The following is a 16049-nucleotide window of genomic DNA, read 5'->3' on the forward strand; positions in this document are numbered from 1 at the left end:
TTGCCTCTAAGCATATAAGCCTACCGGGGTATCACAGTATTGTAAAGGGGAAACACAGGATAGCTAATCCTGTGAGACCAATACTTGGAAATAGGTTATGAAAGATTTGGAACATCTGTTCAATAGGACACTCAGCATGCACATAAAATATTAATAGAAATGTATGTGTTTATGTAAAGACATTCAAGTTATATTTTTAGATGGGAAATTTTTTTTAATAGAATGGGTTTTTATTTTTTATTTTTTTATTCTTTTTTTAAGATTTTATTTATTTATTTGACACAGAGAGAGAGAGGTCACAAGGAGGCAGAGAGACAGGCAGAGAGAGGGGGGAAAGTAGGCTCCCAGCTGAGCAGAGAGCCTGATGTGAGGCTTGATCTCAGGACCCTGAGATATGACCTGAGCTGAAGGCAGAGGCTTAACCCACTGAGCCATCCAGGTGCCCCTAGATGGGAAATAGTTTAGAAGAGCATGAATATTTGTGTGTGTGTGTACACACATACATAGAGAAGGTCTGGGGTTTCCATTCAAGATGGAAAAAACCCTACAACTAGCTGAGTGACTTCTACACATTAGGTGAGTAAGGAAAAAAACCTATGTTGAAGTAAGAATCAGTCTTGCCATAAACCCCACCCCTGGTACAGCGACCTGGGATTGGGAGGGTACTCAAAACCCCAGGCTTCTCCCTGAGGAGCAAAGGGTTTGAGCCCCACTTCTGGCACCCCAACTTCCAAGACGTACATCTAAGAGACAAGACACCAAAACATCCATCTTTGAAAGCCATCAGAGCTTGCACCCATGAGACCCACAAGGCTATAGCAAACTGAGAAACAGTTCTTAAAGCAGTCGCGCGAGTAGACTGACCCACCCTGGAACTCAGCACAGAAGCAGCAGACTGAAATGGGTTCAGATTTCTGTGAAAGGGGCTCATTTGCTTATCTTAAAGCCCTGAGGGGCAGGCATCTAATTTAACATGGATCTGGGAGCCTAGTAAGGTATTCTCCAAAGATGGAGCTGATGGGTACCATCTTTGCGCTGTCCCTCTACCTCGCTTCTGCTTTCTGGTATCTCCTGGAAAGGAGCTTGAATGCTCGTATGATGCCCTGAGGTTTGCAGTTGCTACCCAGGGTATACCTCTAGATCACCTGGCTCTAGCGGCCAGCAAGACTCACACTCATGGTAGTGAGTATCACAGTATTTACAACAACCAAGACTTGGAAATAACTAAAGTGTCCATCAACGGGATGAATGGATAAAGAAAATGTGTGTGTATACGATGGAATATTGCTCAACCATAAAAAGAAGGAAGTCTTGCCATTTGCAACAACATGGATGGACCTTGAGGATATTGTGCTGAGTGAAATAAGTCAGACAGAGAAAGAGAAATACTGTATGATCTCCCTCACATGTGGAATCTAAAAAACAAAACAAAATGAAGTCATAGAGAACAGATTGGTGGTTGCCAGAGGCGAGGTTGTGGAGGAAATAGATGAAGGGGTCCAGTGGTATAGACTTCCAGTTAATAAGATAAGCCTTGGGGATGTAATGTACATCATAGTGACTGTAGTAAATAATACTGTGTATTATTGTATATTAATTTTATTATTTTTTATTAGAAATATGTATTATTAGCCCCAAGGTTACAGGTCTGTGAATTGTCAGGCTTACACACTTCCCAGCACTCACTGTAGTACATACCTTCCCCAATGTCCACAACCCCACCAACCTCTCCCTCCCCCCCTCCCCCCAGCAACCCTCAGTTTGTTTTGTGAGATTAAGAGTCTCTTATGGTTTGTCTCCCTCCCAATCCAATCTTTTTTTTTTTAAAGATTTTATTTATTTATTGGACAGACAGAAATCACAAGTAGGCAGAGAGGCAGGCAGAGAGAGAGGAGGAAGCAGGATCCCTGTTGAGCAGAGAGCCCGATGTGGGGCTCAATTCCAGGGCCCTGTGATCATGACCTGAGCCGAAGGCAGAGGCTTTAACCCACTGAGCCACCCAGGTGCCCCCCTCCGAATCCAATCTTGTTTCATTTTTCCTTCCCTCCCCCCACACCCCCCACTTTGCCTCTCAAATTCCTCATATCAGGGAGATTGTATGATAATTGTCTTTCTCTGATTATTTCACTCAGCATACCCTCTAGTTCCATCCATGTCATTGCACATGGCAAGATTTCATTTCTTTTGATGGCTGCATATTATATATATATATATATATATATATATATATATATATATATATTAAGATTTTATTTATTTATTTGACAGAGATCACAAGTAGGAAGAGAGGCAGGCAGAGAGAGAGGAGGAAACAGGCTCCCTGCTGAGGAGAGAGTGAAAGACCCTTTCCCCAAAGTGTCAATGAATTAACCGCTCTTTTGCTTTTCTGTAACTGCTTGGCTTTTAGGATATATAATTAATTAACTGCTCTTTTGCCTTTCTGTAACCGCTTGGCTCCCCCAATACAATGATAGCTGGTAGTTTCATAATAACTGTTTCTTAGCAAGATATGGCATTCCCTGCAAATAGCCTTCTCATAAAATATGGCCTAATACCTGACCACATAGGCAGGGGGCCGCATAGTCACGTTAGTCACGTAGGCAGGGGGCTGCATAGTCATGTTAGTTACGTAGGCAGGGGGCTGCATAGTCACATAGACAGGATGTCTTTCTGCTGAGTAATAAGGTCTAACTTCCCCTCTTTTTTTCCCCTTCCCGCCTTTTTCTTCGCACGCAGGGGGTCTTCCAAAGCCAATCCACTACCACCAAGTATGCCCTTTTTCAAATGTTCAAATTCTCAGCCAATTGGCCCTGTCCCATCCGGGACTTGTATGTACCTGTCTATAAAAATCCTGCACCACCCCAGCCTGGTGTGCTCAGCTAGTAGGAGCTGCTGACCACCCGCAGGCGCCCGCGTTACAATAAAGAACCTCTTGCTGTTTGCATCCTGTGGCAGTGTTGAATTCTTGGGTAAGGGGAATCGCGGGTCTTTCAAGAGCCTGATGTGGGGCTCGATCCAAGGACTCTGGAATCATGACCTGAGCTGAAGGCAGAGGCCTTAACTCACTGACCTACCCAGGTGCCGTATATTATTATATATTTAAAGTTGCTAAAGCTTAGGAGTTCTTAGCACAAGAAAAAAATGTGTATGTTTGGTGATGGATGTTAACTAGTCTTAGGGTGATCATTTCACAACAGATAAAAATATGGAATTTTTATGTTGTACGCCTGAAACTAGCATGTGTCCATTATATGTCAGTTTCTTTAAAAAGTAATTGATATTTTATTTTTTTAAAAATTATTTATTTATTAGACAGAGATCACAAGTAGGCAGAGAGGCAGGCAGAGAGAGAGACAGGGAAGCAGGCTCCCTGCTGAGCAGAAAGCCCAATGTGGGCTTCAACCCATAACCCTGGGATCATGACCTGAGCTAATGACAGAGGCCTTAACCCACTGAACCAGCCAGGCACCCCAAAAGTAATTTATATTTTAAAGAGAAAGACTATGGCACCTGGGTGGCTCAGTCAGTTAAGCGTCTGCCTTTGGTTGAGATCTTGATTTCACGGTCTTGGAATGAACCCTGGCATCAGGCTCCCAGCTCAGCAGAGAGCCGGCTTCTCCCTCTGCCCCTCCTCCCACTTGTTCTCTCCGTCTCTCTCTCTCTCAAATAAATAAAATCTTAAAAAAAAATAAGTAAAGAGAAAGACCAAAACAAAGTCTGGAAGGATGTGAATCGCTGTGTTAAATAGCGAAAAAAAATAAACATTAACAATGCTTAACTGCAGAGCATTCGAGAGTGGGTGATTTTTTTTTCTCTCTTACATAAGTATTTCTTGGTTGGTTGAAAGTTTGACAGTGAACATTTGTTACTTTTAAAATTAAGAAGAGAAAGCTATTTCTATTTTGAGAAGAGCCTCTTTGAAATGTATAATTAAAAGAAATAAAATGCCTGTAGAGTTAGGCAACAGGAGAGAATGGTCTTGGTGAGGGGTCCCCTTTCCCATAATCTTAGGAAGTGAGCAGACCCCCTGATGTCCTGTGTGTGTTCCCCTGCAGTAATACGGCCTCTTATTCTTTCTCTGATCTTATTTTTCTATGTAAAATGTGGTATCAGTGCAATCATTTTTTTCTTTCTGGTTTGATTTTCAGGAAGATTTCGACGTCGATCACTTTGTGTCTGACTGTAGGAAGCGTGTCCAGCTGGAGGAACTAAGAGGATATCTGGAACTCTACTATAAACTTCTTAAAATAGCCATGGTCGAGCTCATCAACAAGGATTATGCAGATTTTGTCAACCTTTCCACAAACTTGGTAAACCTGAAATTCACAAGTCCTACATACACACACACACACACACACACTTTCTCTCTCCTTCATATTTATTAAAAGGGCAGAGTTTTTAGATGTCTGGGCAGAGTCTTCAGTTGGTTACCCCACCAACCCCACCAGAAACTTGAAGAAATTACCAATTTCATTAATAAAAGAACTAAACTTTTTGGAATACATTTTTTTGTTTTAGTTTTTATTCATTTAAGGTTGCTCTAGTTTGATTATGTTTCAAATTCATTAGTCAACAGTGAAAAGTAAAGGATAATAATACCCAAGGGGTTGTTTTATTAGTTGCTAAGTGATTACCCTGAAGTCTTCCTTGATTTAGACTAATTTGTAGGAGCAAATGTCCACCACTCTTACAATGTTTAATTTACTCCCAGGTATATCTGTTAGCCAGAGCTAGGTTGAGGGAACATTGGCCAATATTGATATTTAAAAATTTGGTTTTATAAAAATATAAGAATGATTTGCAGTGAGCTTATCAATTGTTTGTAAAAGCCATTTAGAAATGTTGAATTTTGTTACTTGGCAGAAAAGTCTCCTTGTTGATGCTTCATTTTGTTTTAAATCTGTTTGTCCAGAGAAGCACAGAAAGTTGCAGCTCCGTGGGAATTTCAAGAAGCATTAAAATTAATGATGCACATTTGCTTTTGGGAAATATACCACTAAGATAAATATCCCAATAGGATTAAAAACCTAGAAAATTTTACTTCTGTTTAATTTCTATTTTTCTCAAGGCTTATAATAATGTTTAAGAGAGACATCGCCCGTCAGACTTTCACATCAGCTGGCTGAGTATCATCAATTACAGACAGAGAACTGTTCACCTTCTGTGAAAATTTTTCACATTCATTTAAAATGTCATCTAAAGGCAAATTGTTCTTAAGGAAACTTTCGTTTTTCATGACTTCCCTTATTTTTATAGTTCCATGTATTTCAACAGATTTTTTTCATATTCTATGAACATTAATGGCCAAATAACACTTCTGTTGTTTAGCTAGTTATGTAGCAAAATACGGTTGTGCCAAAAAAATAACTTAAATCTGGTACTGCTTTGATCGTTAAATAGATACGTCACTATTACTTCTTATTGTGATGTGTTTGTGCCAACCAGGTTTTGCCTTTAGGTTGGCATGAACAAAGCCCTCAATGAACTTTCTGTGCCTTTGGGACAGTTACGAGAAGTTCTGGTAAGTCCCCAATTAATGAAAACAGTCTGCTGTGACGCCTGTTGTCCTCGTCAGCTTTTCTCTAAGAACTCTTTTCATCTGTTAGTTTGGTGGTACTGGTGGTTGTATTTTAACGGTTCATGATTATAATATTCACCTTCAGAAGATTTGTAAATGATTTTGGTTTTGCATATGCTAAAAACCTAAAAAAACATGTTCGATTTGAAGAAGACATATTCTCAGAGTAGTCAACCTTAAAATGTCAGGGGAGAGGAAGCATATTTCCAAATTCAACTTATTAATGCCACTTTGGTCATATGTAAGTGGTTTCTAACTTACGAATGACTTGTATTTTAACAGTTTGTAATCTTGTAAATATCCTCCCCACCCCACGTAATCTACATGTGGTTAGGTTCCTGGGCTGATCTACAAAAACTGTGTAATCCCTAATGGAACTGAAGGATAATATAAATAAAATATAATACTTAATAAATGTTACATTTGCATGTTCCCTCAGAAAAATCTCTGTTGTGGGAATGGGACTCCCCACCTCTAAGCCATTGGGAATAGGAACTCCACCTGGGTGAACAGTGGAGGGGCAGTTGTGGCATCACTTCTAACAGAAAACTGTGCTGCCCTGTCTCCCCCCCTCCGCCCCCCCCCGTCTGTGTCTGGTGCCCTGACTTCTGGCCTCTGTCCGTTCTGATGCCCTGTCGTAAACTTGTCATAAACGGCACCATCCTTCCTTGTGTGTCTCCTCTAGCTTGAGTGGCCTCGTGCATCCCTCCCCTAAGACAGTCCCTGCATCCTAGAGAGAATATAAGGAGAACATAATTTAAGGGAAGACACAGTACATGGTTAGAACCAAGAAAAATGCGGAGTAATGGAAATATCAGTGCTGAGAAGCCTAGGGGAGGGGCAGGCAGGAAAGAGTTCGTGAAACAGGTAAAAATCTTGAGTTGTGCCTTGAGGTAGCCAATACTTTCCATGGTTTATGTCTCATTTGAATTTTACAAAATCTTGTTAAAGGTACTTTTCTTTGGAATGGAAGGGATTTTCATGGTCCGCTGTTGGATTCCACACCAGCCGCTGTGGGGCTCTCCCACTGTCTCCTTGGTGTGCCTCTTCCTCCCGGGGCCTCATAGTGGTGTTGTTTCCCAAGCCTAGCCTTCCTTTGGCCTCCCACTCTTCTCTCGAACCCCCTCCCTGGAGGCAGATTTGCTCTACTCACACAGGCTCCCGTCCCGCCTCACCCCCTGCCATCACCGTATCCCCTCCCTTTTCCATGGCCTGTCTTTATGGCCACTTTGGTCCTGCTCAGCCACAGGCCTGACCTGCCTTTCTGGTCCCAACTCTGAAGCTGTTCTGTGAGATTCTAAGACCACTGAGGGATACGACTATATCTATCTTCATTGCATCCCTGTGGGCTGCCACAATACTGACGTCCAGGAGGTGTTTCATAATGTTGATGGAGTGAATTAATTCACCTTCCTGTGGAATTTTTGTGATATGCCTACTTCATTCTAGTTGTTTCTGTTAACCTTTGTTTTGGCCCTAATTCCTAATTATCTCTTTATTCATTAGCTTCTGGACATGTTTCTCTACCTCTGTGCTCTGCCTTTTTCTGGTCTTCTGTTCTTCATTCTTGATTCCTGGTATTTCCATACCCACATTTCATCATCATGCATCAGTGCTTTGACATTCTTTCTTTCTCCAAAATATGCAGAATCTAAAGACCTCATCTCAGTGAAGTTGGCCCTCCATTCCTATTTCTGCTTCTCTCCAGAAGGAAGCCTGCAGTGCACATGGCTGTGTGCCTGTCTGACCCTGCCCCTGAGTGTGTGTGCACTTACATCTGCTCCCCATCCCCTCCCCACCTCGGCAGCTGTGTACACATGGCTTTCAGAGTCCGATTCGAGCCCCGTCGCATTTCCAGACTCTCCTGTACTTTGCTTCATATTATCTGTTCTCCATTCTAAGCCCCCTCATCCCCATAACTTTCACTGTATATGTGTCATTCTTCTTCTGGCCATGCGACCCTGCCTTCATGTCATTATGCCCCCAGATCATGAGTCCCCTCAACAGTAACTGTGTCTGGTATATCATGGTATTTTTTTTTGGTCAATATCTGCATAGTACTGGTGCACAGGTATTAAGTTCTGTGGAATTGAATGAGATGTAGGAACTTGATAATGTGACAAAACAATGTCTGTAATACGTTTTCTTTATTATTCTTTTAAAGAGTCTCAGGTCACCAGTCAGTGAAGGAATTCGGGCAGTAGATAAACGAATGTGTAAACAAGAGGACATAAGGAAGAAAAAGGTACCCTCCAGTAGATTTCTTATGCTGCATGCCAGTTGAAGCCCTCTCCTCTTGTCTCCGCGAACTTGTCAGCACTATTCAGGTTTTTTTCTTTTTTTCTAATTTAGCTTTTTTTCAAAGCTCTCACGCGTGTGCATTTTATGTATTATGTCACGTTATCTACCTGAAATAGGAAGACAGAATTTCAGAGGTACCAACACGATCTCAAGATCACCTACTTTTTCCAGAACAAGAAACAGTGATAACTGTTGTCGGTGCAGCGCTTGACAGTTAACGACTGTATAAATTGTCAGCGGCCCTGTAAAGAAAATAGGCCTATATTAGAGACTAGGGGAGAAGTGGGCTTTCCAAAGCAAACTCAGGATTCTGCCGTAGGTTTGTTGTTATTTTCTGATCCTGTGTTCTTTATGTTCTGGTGTTCACTTTAATTTTTTTGATTCCCAGTAGTTAGCATGCGGTGTTGGCTTAGTTTCAGGTGTGTGAGACAGGCAACGGCTCTGTACATCTGAGGGCTCACCCCGGGAGTGTGCCCCTTAGTGCTATCTCCAGTTTCAAGTGTCCCCGATGTCATTCATGGTCATAACGATGTAGGGGCACAGCGGGCATTGGGAGTCTGGGCTTCTGACTCTCGCCTGCTGCTCTGTACAATGTTTTCTATGTGTATTATTAGCATATTTCTTAAAATCTCAGTGGGGAGAAGCCTGTTTGAGGGACCTTCTGTTTAATTCGCCTCTGGATCTCCTCACAGCTTTTGTCCAAAGAATGCTTGTCGTGCACTTCCAGACAAAACAGTAAGCTTTGTGAGAGCAGGGTGTATTTCTTGCTTTATTTTCTCGTGCCCCCCACCCCTGTCGGAATGAATGTCGAGCTCCCAGGGGTGTTCATTATTATTATTATTTATTGAATGGATGACTTTGTATTTTTTTGTTCTTTAAGGATGAGAGTTTTCATAATGTCCCTCAACCTCTTTGATAATATTTGTAGTATAAAAGGCCTTTAATGATTTGGTGCTTGGGCATATAGGTATATGCACATGTAAACTGAGAGGGCCAGTACGATCGGAAGCCAAAGTTAAAACATGAATAAAGGGCCATAAGAAAACAAATGGAGGGGCGCCTGGTGGCTCAGTTGGTTAAACGTCTGACTCTTGATTTTGGCTCAAGTCATGATCTCAGGATCATGAGATTGAGCCCCGCATTGTGCTCAGCAGGATGTCGGCTCGAGATTCTCTCTCTCCCTCTGCCCCTCCCCTGCACGCGCACATGCAGTCTCTCTCTCTCTCTCAAATAAACAAATCTTTTTAAAAAAATAGGAAAGAAATGCCCATAGAAAGATTCAGGATGGGGAAAAGAAGAAATAAGAGTATAGAATATGAGAAAGCAAAGTCTAGGTTTTTTTTTTTCCTCTATAAACTTGCAATAGAATATGGAAGTATGCTTATTCTAGAACTAAGATTGGCATTCTTGAGAATTCTGTGTTTCATAGAAATATTCAAAATATAGCATGCCCTATATATTTGAAGTTAACTTTTGGTCTTATATTTTCCTGCATTTAGCATGGGAAATAAAGATGATTAAGAGTAAAGATGGTGATGTTTTTTGTTTGCTTAATTTTTATTTTTATAGATGTGTGTGTTGAGGCTTATACAAGTTATTTGATCAGTTGAAAAGATTGAAAAAATCTTAAATTCACAAAGTTCTAAAGAAACCTCTGCACTAGAAGGAAGCAGGTAAGCATTTTTTTTTAACTAAGTAGCACATAAATTAATACTTCACATCCAGTCTAATTAGGCGTGGACGGCATAGTTAGAATTCATTTCTGAACAAGAAGAAAATCCAGGTTTGTGGCTAGAATGTAGCTCCAGGAGAGTGGAGAGCATGAAATGGTGAAATCTATATCACGTTCCTATAAACCCTTTGGTTATAGACCACAGTTCCAACACGTCATTATGCTTGCAGTGGAAAAGTATATTTGGAATCACCTTCCCTGAGGACTAGCAAAGTCCTGTTGATCTTTAAGGTATACCTACCATTCATCTTGGTTTTTCTCCATCTCATTTTTTTTCCTAGACATGCCCAGAGTATTACCATTGATGTATTTTGCACCAGCATTATATTATTATGAAACAGTATAGGATATATCCAGTTGAAATTTACAAACAGGAAAGAAAAAACTTATGAAATAGGAAAAAGATGATGGCTCTCTTTGTTACACTGTGATTGTCTTGTTCCCTTCCTGGTGTGAATTTTCAATCAGCCAGGGTAGATGAGTGACTCAGAAAATGAGTAGTTAGGTCCTGTCAGCACCGTGAGACTCACAGTGGTGCAGTGGGAGTAGCTGGGGCTGGTCCTACACATACCAGCTGGGATGCCTGCGTCAAGGTCGCCTGGTGCCCTGAGTGCTCTGTTGTGTGATGCTAACAGTCCCTCCCCTTGCAGGTGGAGTTAGGTTTCTAAATTTTAGGAATTAAGGTTTTCAATTTGGAAGGAACTTGAGAGACCATATGCTCCACATGTCTCATGATGGAGATTAAGAATGGACACATCCCAAAGGAAGCGATTCTTTGGTCCTAGGTCTCTGCCCCCTTTCACATCAAGGCATTCAACTAAGTGGTCAGCCTCCACTGTGCTTGTGTCTCTAGCCCGTTGCACTCGTGCTTCTGCCCCGTTCGTCCACACTTAGCAGACAGTCTGCATGCGGCCCTTCTGCAGCCCGTGTGTCTCCAGCGGCTCTGCTTCGCTGCGGCCCTTGGCAGCGCCTGCAGCCCCTCCAGCCATGTCCACGTTCGGCCCCTGGGGAGCTGGCCCTCCAGTGTTCTTCCCGTCTTTGCTGTAGCTGCTGTTCTCCTCGGATAGAAACACTTCAGTGAGCTCTGTGTCTACAATCCTGTCCCTTTGCAGCACTGTCCTTGATAAACAGACATTGTGCGCTTTCTTGCTCAGAATTACCTTGGAGGACTTTTTTCTCCCGAAGAGCAGCTCTGAGCTCTAGAGTCAGGAAAGCCAGAGTAGCGTCAGCGCACGGTAAATCCATCATGCTCTGCCAGGCCCAGAAATGCCAAGAAAAGGATAAATAGGAAATGCGCATAGGATCAGTCAGTAGAGGTTGGGATTAGGCTTCGGCACTGTTAGTGCCAAGCGCTTGCCTTCCCTCCACACCAGTTCTGATTCTCTGGGACGGGGCACACCGTGGCAGGTCTCCAGAGATTTTGGGTTTCCTTACAGTGTGTTTCCTCACTACCTGACTGCCCATCCTCAGATGTGGGATGCCTCATAGAGCCCAGCAGGGGCTTTGGGGCCTTTGTTGTGTCTTTTTTTTTTTTTTCTTTCACTGTTCGGCTTCCTTTTGAATGGGGTTGACGCTTTCTAATGTGGGGGGCAAGAGGGAAGTGTATCCAGTCCACTTGATGGCAGATGCACTGTGAGTGATTTCTCACCAGCTCCCGGAGCACCGAGCTTGCTCTTTCTACCGTTGGGTAAATGTAAACTTGGAGTCCGCTGCTCTGAGCGATTTCCCAGGTTGCTGCTAGGCGGTCAGTTTTAGCTGATTGAGGAGACAGCAGTAGTTGGTACTGGGGAGGTACTTGGGAGGGAGAATGAGGCAGGCGGAGAAGAAGAGGGGGCTTCGGGTATGAACGGTAGGACAGGGCAAGAGAGAGGAGGGGGTTAGAGAATGGGAGAAGAAGGGAGAAGAAGGGCACGAATGGGAGAGCCCGAGGAACGTGGTGGAAACATGCAGTTGTACCCACACTGACCTAAAATAGCTCCATCCCCTTGCCTGGGCCCTGTGGCCCGGGCCAGGCTGCGTCGGTGGCTTCTATGACCTCCCCGCTCCTCACCCCTCGCACCTGGGGCCTGCTGCACAGACAGTTTGTCCTGAAAATTGATGGCGTGCAGGTGCATGTGCCTGAGCTCTGTAAGGCATGGGGGGCGGTGGGGGTGGCAGGTTTTAACTTTGGGAATTACATTTCTCTAATTGTCTCTACTAGCCCTCTCTGGACTAGACAGATTTTGGAGAGAATTGCCATAGAATTTAACCAGTTACAGTTTCATGCTGTTCAGAGCAAAGGCATGCCTCTTCGGGACAAAGTAAGACCAGCAAGTGTTGGTTTCGATTTTCAATTTGCTGTTTGCGAATTTCCTGGATGATTTTGGTTTGACCTAGCATTGTCCCTGATAGTTGCTACTCTACAGGATTTTGAAGCTAGCTTTGAATTTTTTTTTTTTTCAGTGTCTCCTGCTTGGGACCCTGCTTCCATTATGTCACACTAGATAGATTTTGTGTAAAGACACAAGCATAGTCTCCAAACTATGCAAGTAAAATTAATTCTGAATTTCATGTAACTTGACACATCATATGATGTAGTCAGAGTTCATTTATCCAAAGCCCTTGACTGGGTTTAAATGCACGTTTGTCAGATTTACTCCGTAGCTTAAGAGGCAAATAACTTTTTGTCGTTCAGTAATTATCTGAACTTCACTTTGATGAAGCTGACTTACTTTCAAAGAAATCATAGGGAGGGGACGCCTCAGTGGCTCAGTCAGTTAAGCCACTGCCTCTGGCTTAGGTCATGATCCCAGGGTCCTGGGATTGAGTCCCACCTTGGGCTCCTTGCTTGGCAGGAAGCCTGCTTCTCTTTCTGCCTGTGCCTACTTGTGTGCTTGTGCTCTCTCTCGACAAATAAATAAATAAAAACCTTTAAAAAAAAAAAAGAAAGAAAGAAAGCAATCATGGGGAGAAGAGATTCATTGTTTTTCTCTAGGAAATGTTGGGATTTTAATCTTACATATATTCTGGTAGAATTAGAGGCTCGCTTTATATATATAACACATATGTATATAAATTATACACATATATTTGAGCTTTTAGAAACTGTGGTGCCTGGACCTTCTTTCCTGGTCTCTCTGTTCTTGCAGCGTATAGCCCACATTACGGCCATGCTGCAGCAGGCCCTGGGAGGCCTGCTGCTAGAAGGGCTTCAGACTTCCAATGTGGATATCATACGGCACTGCCTCCAGACTTACGCTACAATTGACAAGACACGGGATGCAGAGGCGTTAGTTGGTCAAGTACTGGTGAAACCGTACATGGATGAGGTTTGTGCCCCCATGCACCTCATTCCACAAACACAGAGCATCTAATCTGGCTTCGTTTCTTGACTGGGTGCGAGAGAGCTCAGGGCTCTTCCTTGAAGATGCTCCTAGTTCCTGCTCTTCTGGTTGTAAGAAAAGGTTGGTCCCGCTTGGTGCCCATCAGCATGGCAGGAATCAGGCATGCGCTCTAGTCTCTTCCAGTGATGCCATAACTCAGGGATCATCTTAATTTAGTAGGGGTGAGGGACTTGCCTAGGAAGAAGGTACGGATCAGAACATTTTCAGGTCAATTTCCATTTCCATAAGTTATACGTTAATGAAGTTGCCGAAAAGCGTGACCCCACCAAGGCGCCCGTGCCCACTGGAGGAGCTGGAAGACAGCTCTGTGCGCAGGGAAAGTCTGTGAGGGGAGGCGTCTTTGCAGAATTTATGTGGCCTAAGTCTTGAAGACCATGGGGGAGTTTGCCAGGCTAGGAATGTGGGAGGGAGGGAATATTCAAAGATAAAGGGCTTTGAAGGGCGAGTTAGCGGGGTAGTACCTTAAGTCCGGAACTTGGTTACCCAGTGTTCTTGACCTATAAGGATACAGTTAAATACAGGGAGTCAGTGTATCCTGCCTCTGAGCAGCCGGAGTATGGGCTGCACCATGTGAGGCCGCCAGCAATCAGCAGCTTCCAACTTAGAGAGCGTCGGTTTCATCTAGTTCAGGCTGACAGAAGTCATGAAGCCAGTCTCAGCGTTTGAGGGCTTTCTTCCAGTCACCTGCCAGTGCGAGTGTTCTTTCTGTCCGGTAAGTATAAAGCTACCCACCATGACTTCAGGATGAAAGGCTTCCAGTTTTAAAACGAGACAGTATCCCAGTGATAGAAGTGAAATTGAAGGATTAATTTCAGTAATCTTCTCAGCTTCATTAAGACTACTAAAAGTAAATGATCTGTCAGTTCTTTGTATGTATCCTATTATAGTTCATAGCTCTCCCTGTGGGGGTGAAAAAGATCACATTATTCTTTGTCACTAAATGAAAACATTTTAGTTATTTAATTTATGCCCTTTTCATTGAACTGAATCTAATATGCTAAATTAAGGAAGTACTTTACGTTTCCGTGTCGTTAAATGAACTGTGGCCACGTTTGTATTTTAAGTTTGTATGCTTGTCATTCACCTCCAGCAACTCAGCCTCACCAAAAAAAAAATAAAATACTAAAGCAAAATAAGATGTGTTTTCTTCCATCACTTTCCATCTCAGCCCTTTCCCTGTTCTGGAGACGGTAGAGGATAAGGCCAGGGTGAAGATGGTACAGAGCTGTTGTCTGCAGATACAGTATTTCGCTTTTAAGCTCAGAAGGGAAGCAGATGAGTGTGTATGAGGTTTTAGCTTCAGGCCAGTCTCTGTCCCTCAGCCTCTGTGTCCCCCAGGATTGGAGCAGTATTCCCAAATCCCGGGACCTAGATTTTCATGCCGTTGTTACTTACCTCCTGTTTAGAAAGCATACTGAGTGGGGAGGAGGAAGGACGAAGTGCATTTGTAAGGTTTACTCGATTCTTTTCTCTGTAGTGTATAGTTCATACTTATCTTTTAGGTGCTTTAAAAACAAACAAAAACACAAACAAACAAACAAATAAATAAAAATAAAATGCTCTTCCTTCTGCTAGGTGATTGTAGAGCAGATTGTTGAGTCTCATCCGGACGGCCTGAAGATCATGTATGCTAATAAGCTCCTGGAGTTCGTTCCTCACCACTGCCGCCTTCTTCGAGAGGTCACAGGAGGAGCCATCTCAAGGTGACATAAATGCTGTGTATGCACCTGAGCTCAGTTTAGTGACCACCTGTCACCTCCTCATGTGCCGCTGATCCCTGGCTGTCCTGTCTGACCCGGGAACGTGGAAACGTGTGCTCTTCCCTATTTGTTACCAGTGCTGTGAGGCAGGTGTCGCTTGCCTGGGTTTACAGGGAAGGGAATGAAGAGTGGGGACGAATCTCAACGGTGACATTTGTGTGACTCCAGAGCCTCTGCTTTTCTCTTGTCTATACTTTCTCCTTAACCAGGTTCAAAATCAGAATTGGTTTCCTTCCATTATTGTGATGTCATCATCGGTCTAGAAATACCAATTCATTTTAATTCAACACGTTTTATACTGATGGCAATTAAAGTCATGTTCGGTTTTCCCTCCCTCTCTTATCTCATTTCCATGGCTTTCCCGTTCTGTTTCATGAATATCCCATTACCTTCCACCATCTCCGTCATCCCAGTCCAGACCTTTGTCGCCTTTTGTTCGAGGGTAGCGGGCTCTCCCCACCTGGTCTCCCAGCTCCACCTGTCCCTCTTCATTGCAGCCCTCAGCTGTCCCACCTGCCCAGAGCTCTGCAGCCTTCCTGAGTCTCTCATGGCTTCTAATCACCCACAGAAGAGCATCCAGTCTTCCTGGCGCAACCTGTGACCGTTGGTGCTTGAGTCCTAGTGGTTCTCCTCTGTAGAACTTTTTACTGTGGAACTTTCCCCCATACCACTATGGTTCCTGGCCAGACAGGAGTGCTTGACCTTCCCTAACACACCTGGTACAGAAGATCCCTGACTTCACCTTGGTTCAGTTTATGGTTTTTTGACTTTTTATAATAGTGCAGAAGTGATATGCATTTAGTTTGGATCTTTTCCTAGGCTGGCGATCTACAGTAGGGTCCTCTTTTGTAATGCTGGGCAGGGGCAGCAAGCACAGCCCCCAGGCAAACCACGTGATCACGAGGGTCAGCAACCAACACACTTTAACTGTCCTATTCTAGCTTTCAGTGTAGTGTTCAGTAAGTTACATGAGATACCAGATGCTTTATTGTGAAATAGGCTTTGTGTTAGAGAATTTTGCCCAACTGTGCAATACTGTAAGTGTTCTCAAGACATTTAAGTTTGGTGGGGCTAAGCTCTGATGTTCAGTCACTTAGGTGTTTTCCATGCATTTTCAACTAAAGAGATTTCCAGCTGAACAATGGGTTTATTAGAAGCCGAGGCCATCATAAGCCAAGGAACATCTGTCTATACTGTGCGCCTCTGTGTTTTCCTTCATTGCTTCCTGTCTCATATCCCTTTGTCTTTCTGTTGATCTGTCACTCCACATGAAGCTCCAGTCAAATACAACTTCT

At 43.3% G+C, this 16049-nt stretch overlaps 1 protein-coding gene across 1 annotated transcript in view; it reads left to right on the top strand.

Annotated features, from left to right (window-relative positions):
* Nucleotides 1-15294, top strand: part of LOC131816166 (conserved oligomeric Golgi complex subunit 2-like) — a 31216-nt gene extending 15922 nt beyond the window's left edge. The window contains exons 2-7 of the mRNA XM_059148609.1: nucleotides 4149-4310; nucleotides 5459-5521; nucleotides 7743-7823; nucleotides 12740-12919; nucleotides 14570-14697; nucleotides 15252-15294. Coding sequence (XP_059004592.1) covers nucleotides 4149-4310; nucleotides 5459-5521; nucleotides 7743-7823; nucleotides 12740-12919; nucleotides 14570-14697; nucleotides 15252-15294 — 657 coding nt within the window. The remainder of the gene's footprint in view (nucleotides 1-4148; nucleotides 4311-5458; nucleotides 5522-7742; nucleotides 7824-12739; nucleotides 12920-14569; nucleotides 14698-15251) is intronic.
* Nucleotides 15295-16049: the final 755 nt, after the last annotated feature.

This window comes from Mustela lutreola, chromosome 15 (genome assembly GCF_030435805.1).
Source record: "Mustela lutreola isolate mMusLut2 chromosome 15, mMusLut2.pri, whole genome shotgun sequence".
Lineage (NCBI taxonomy): Eukaryota > Metazoa > Chordata > Mammalia > Carnivora > Mustelidae > Mustela > Mustela lutreola.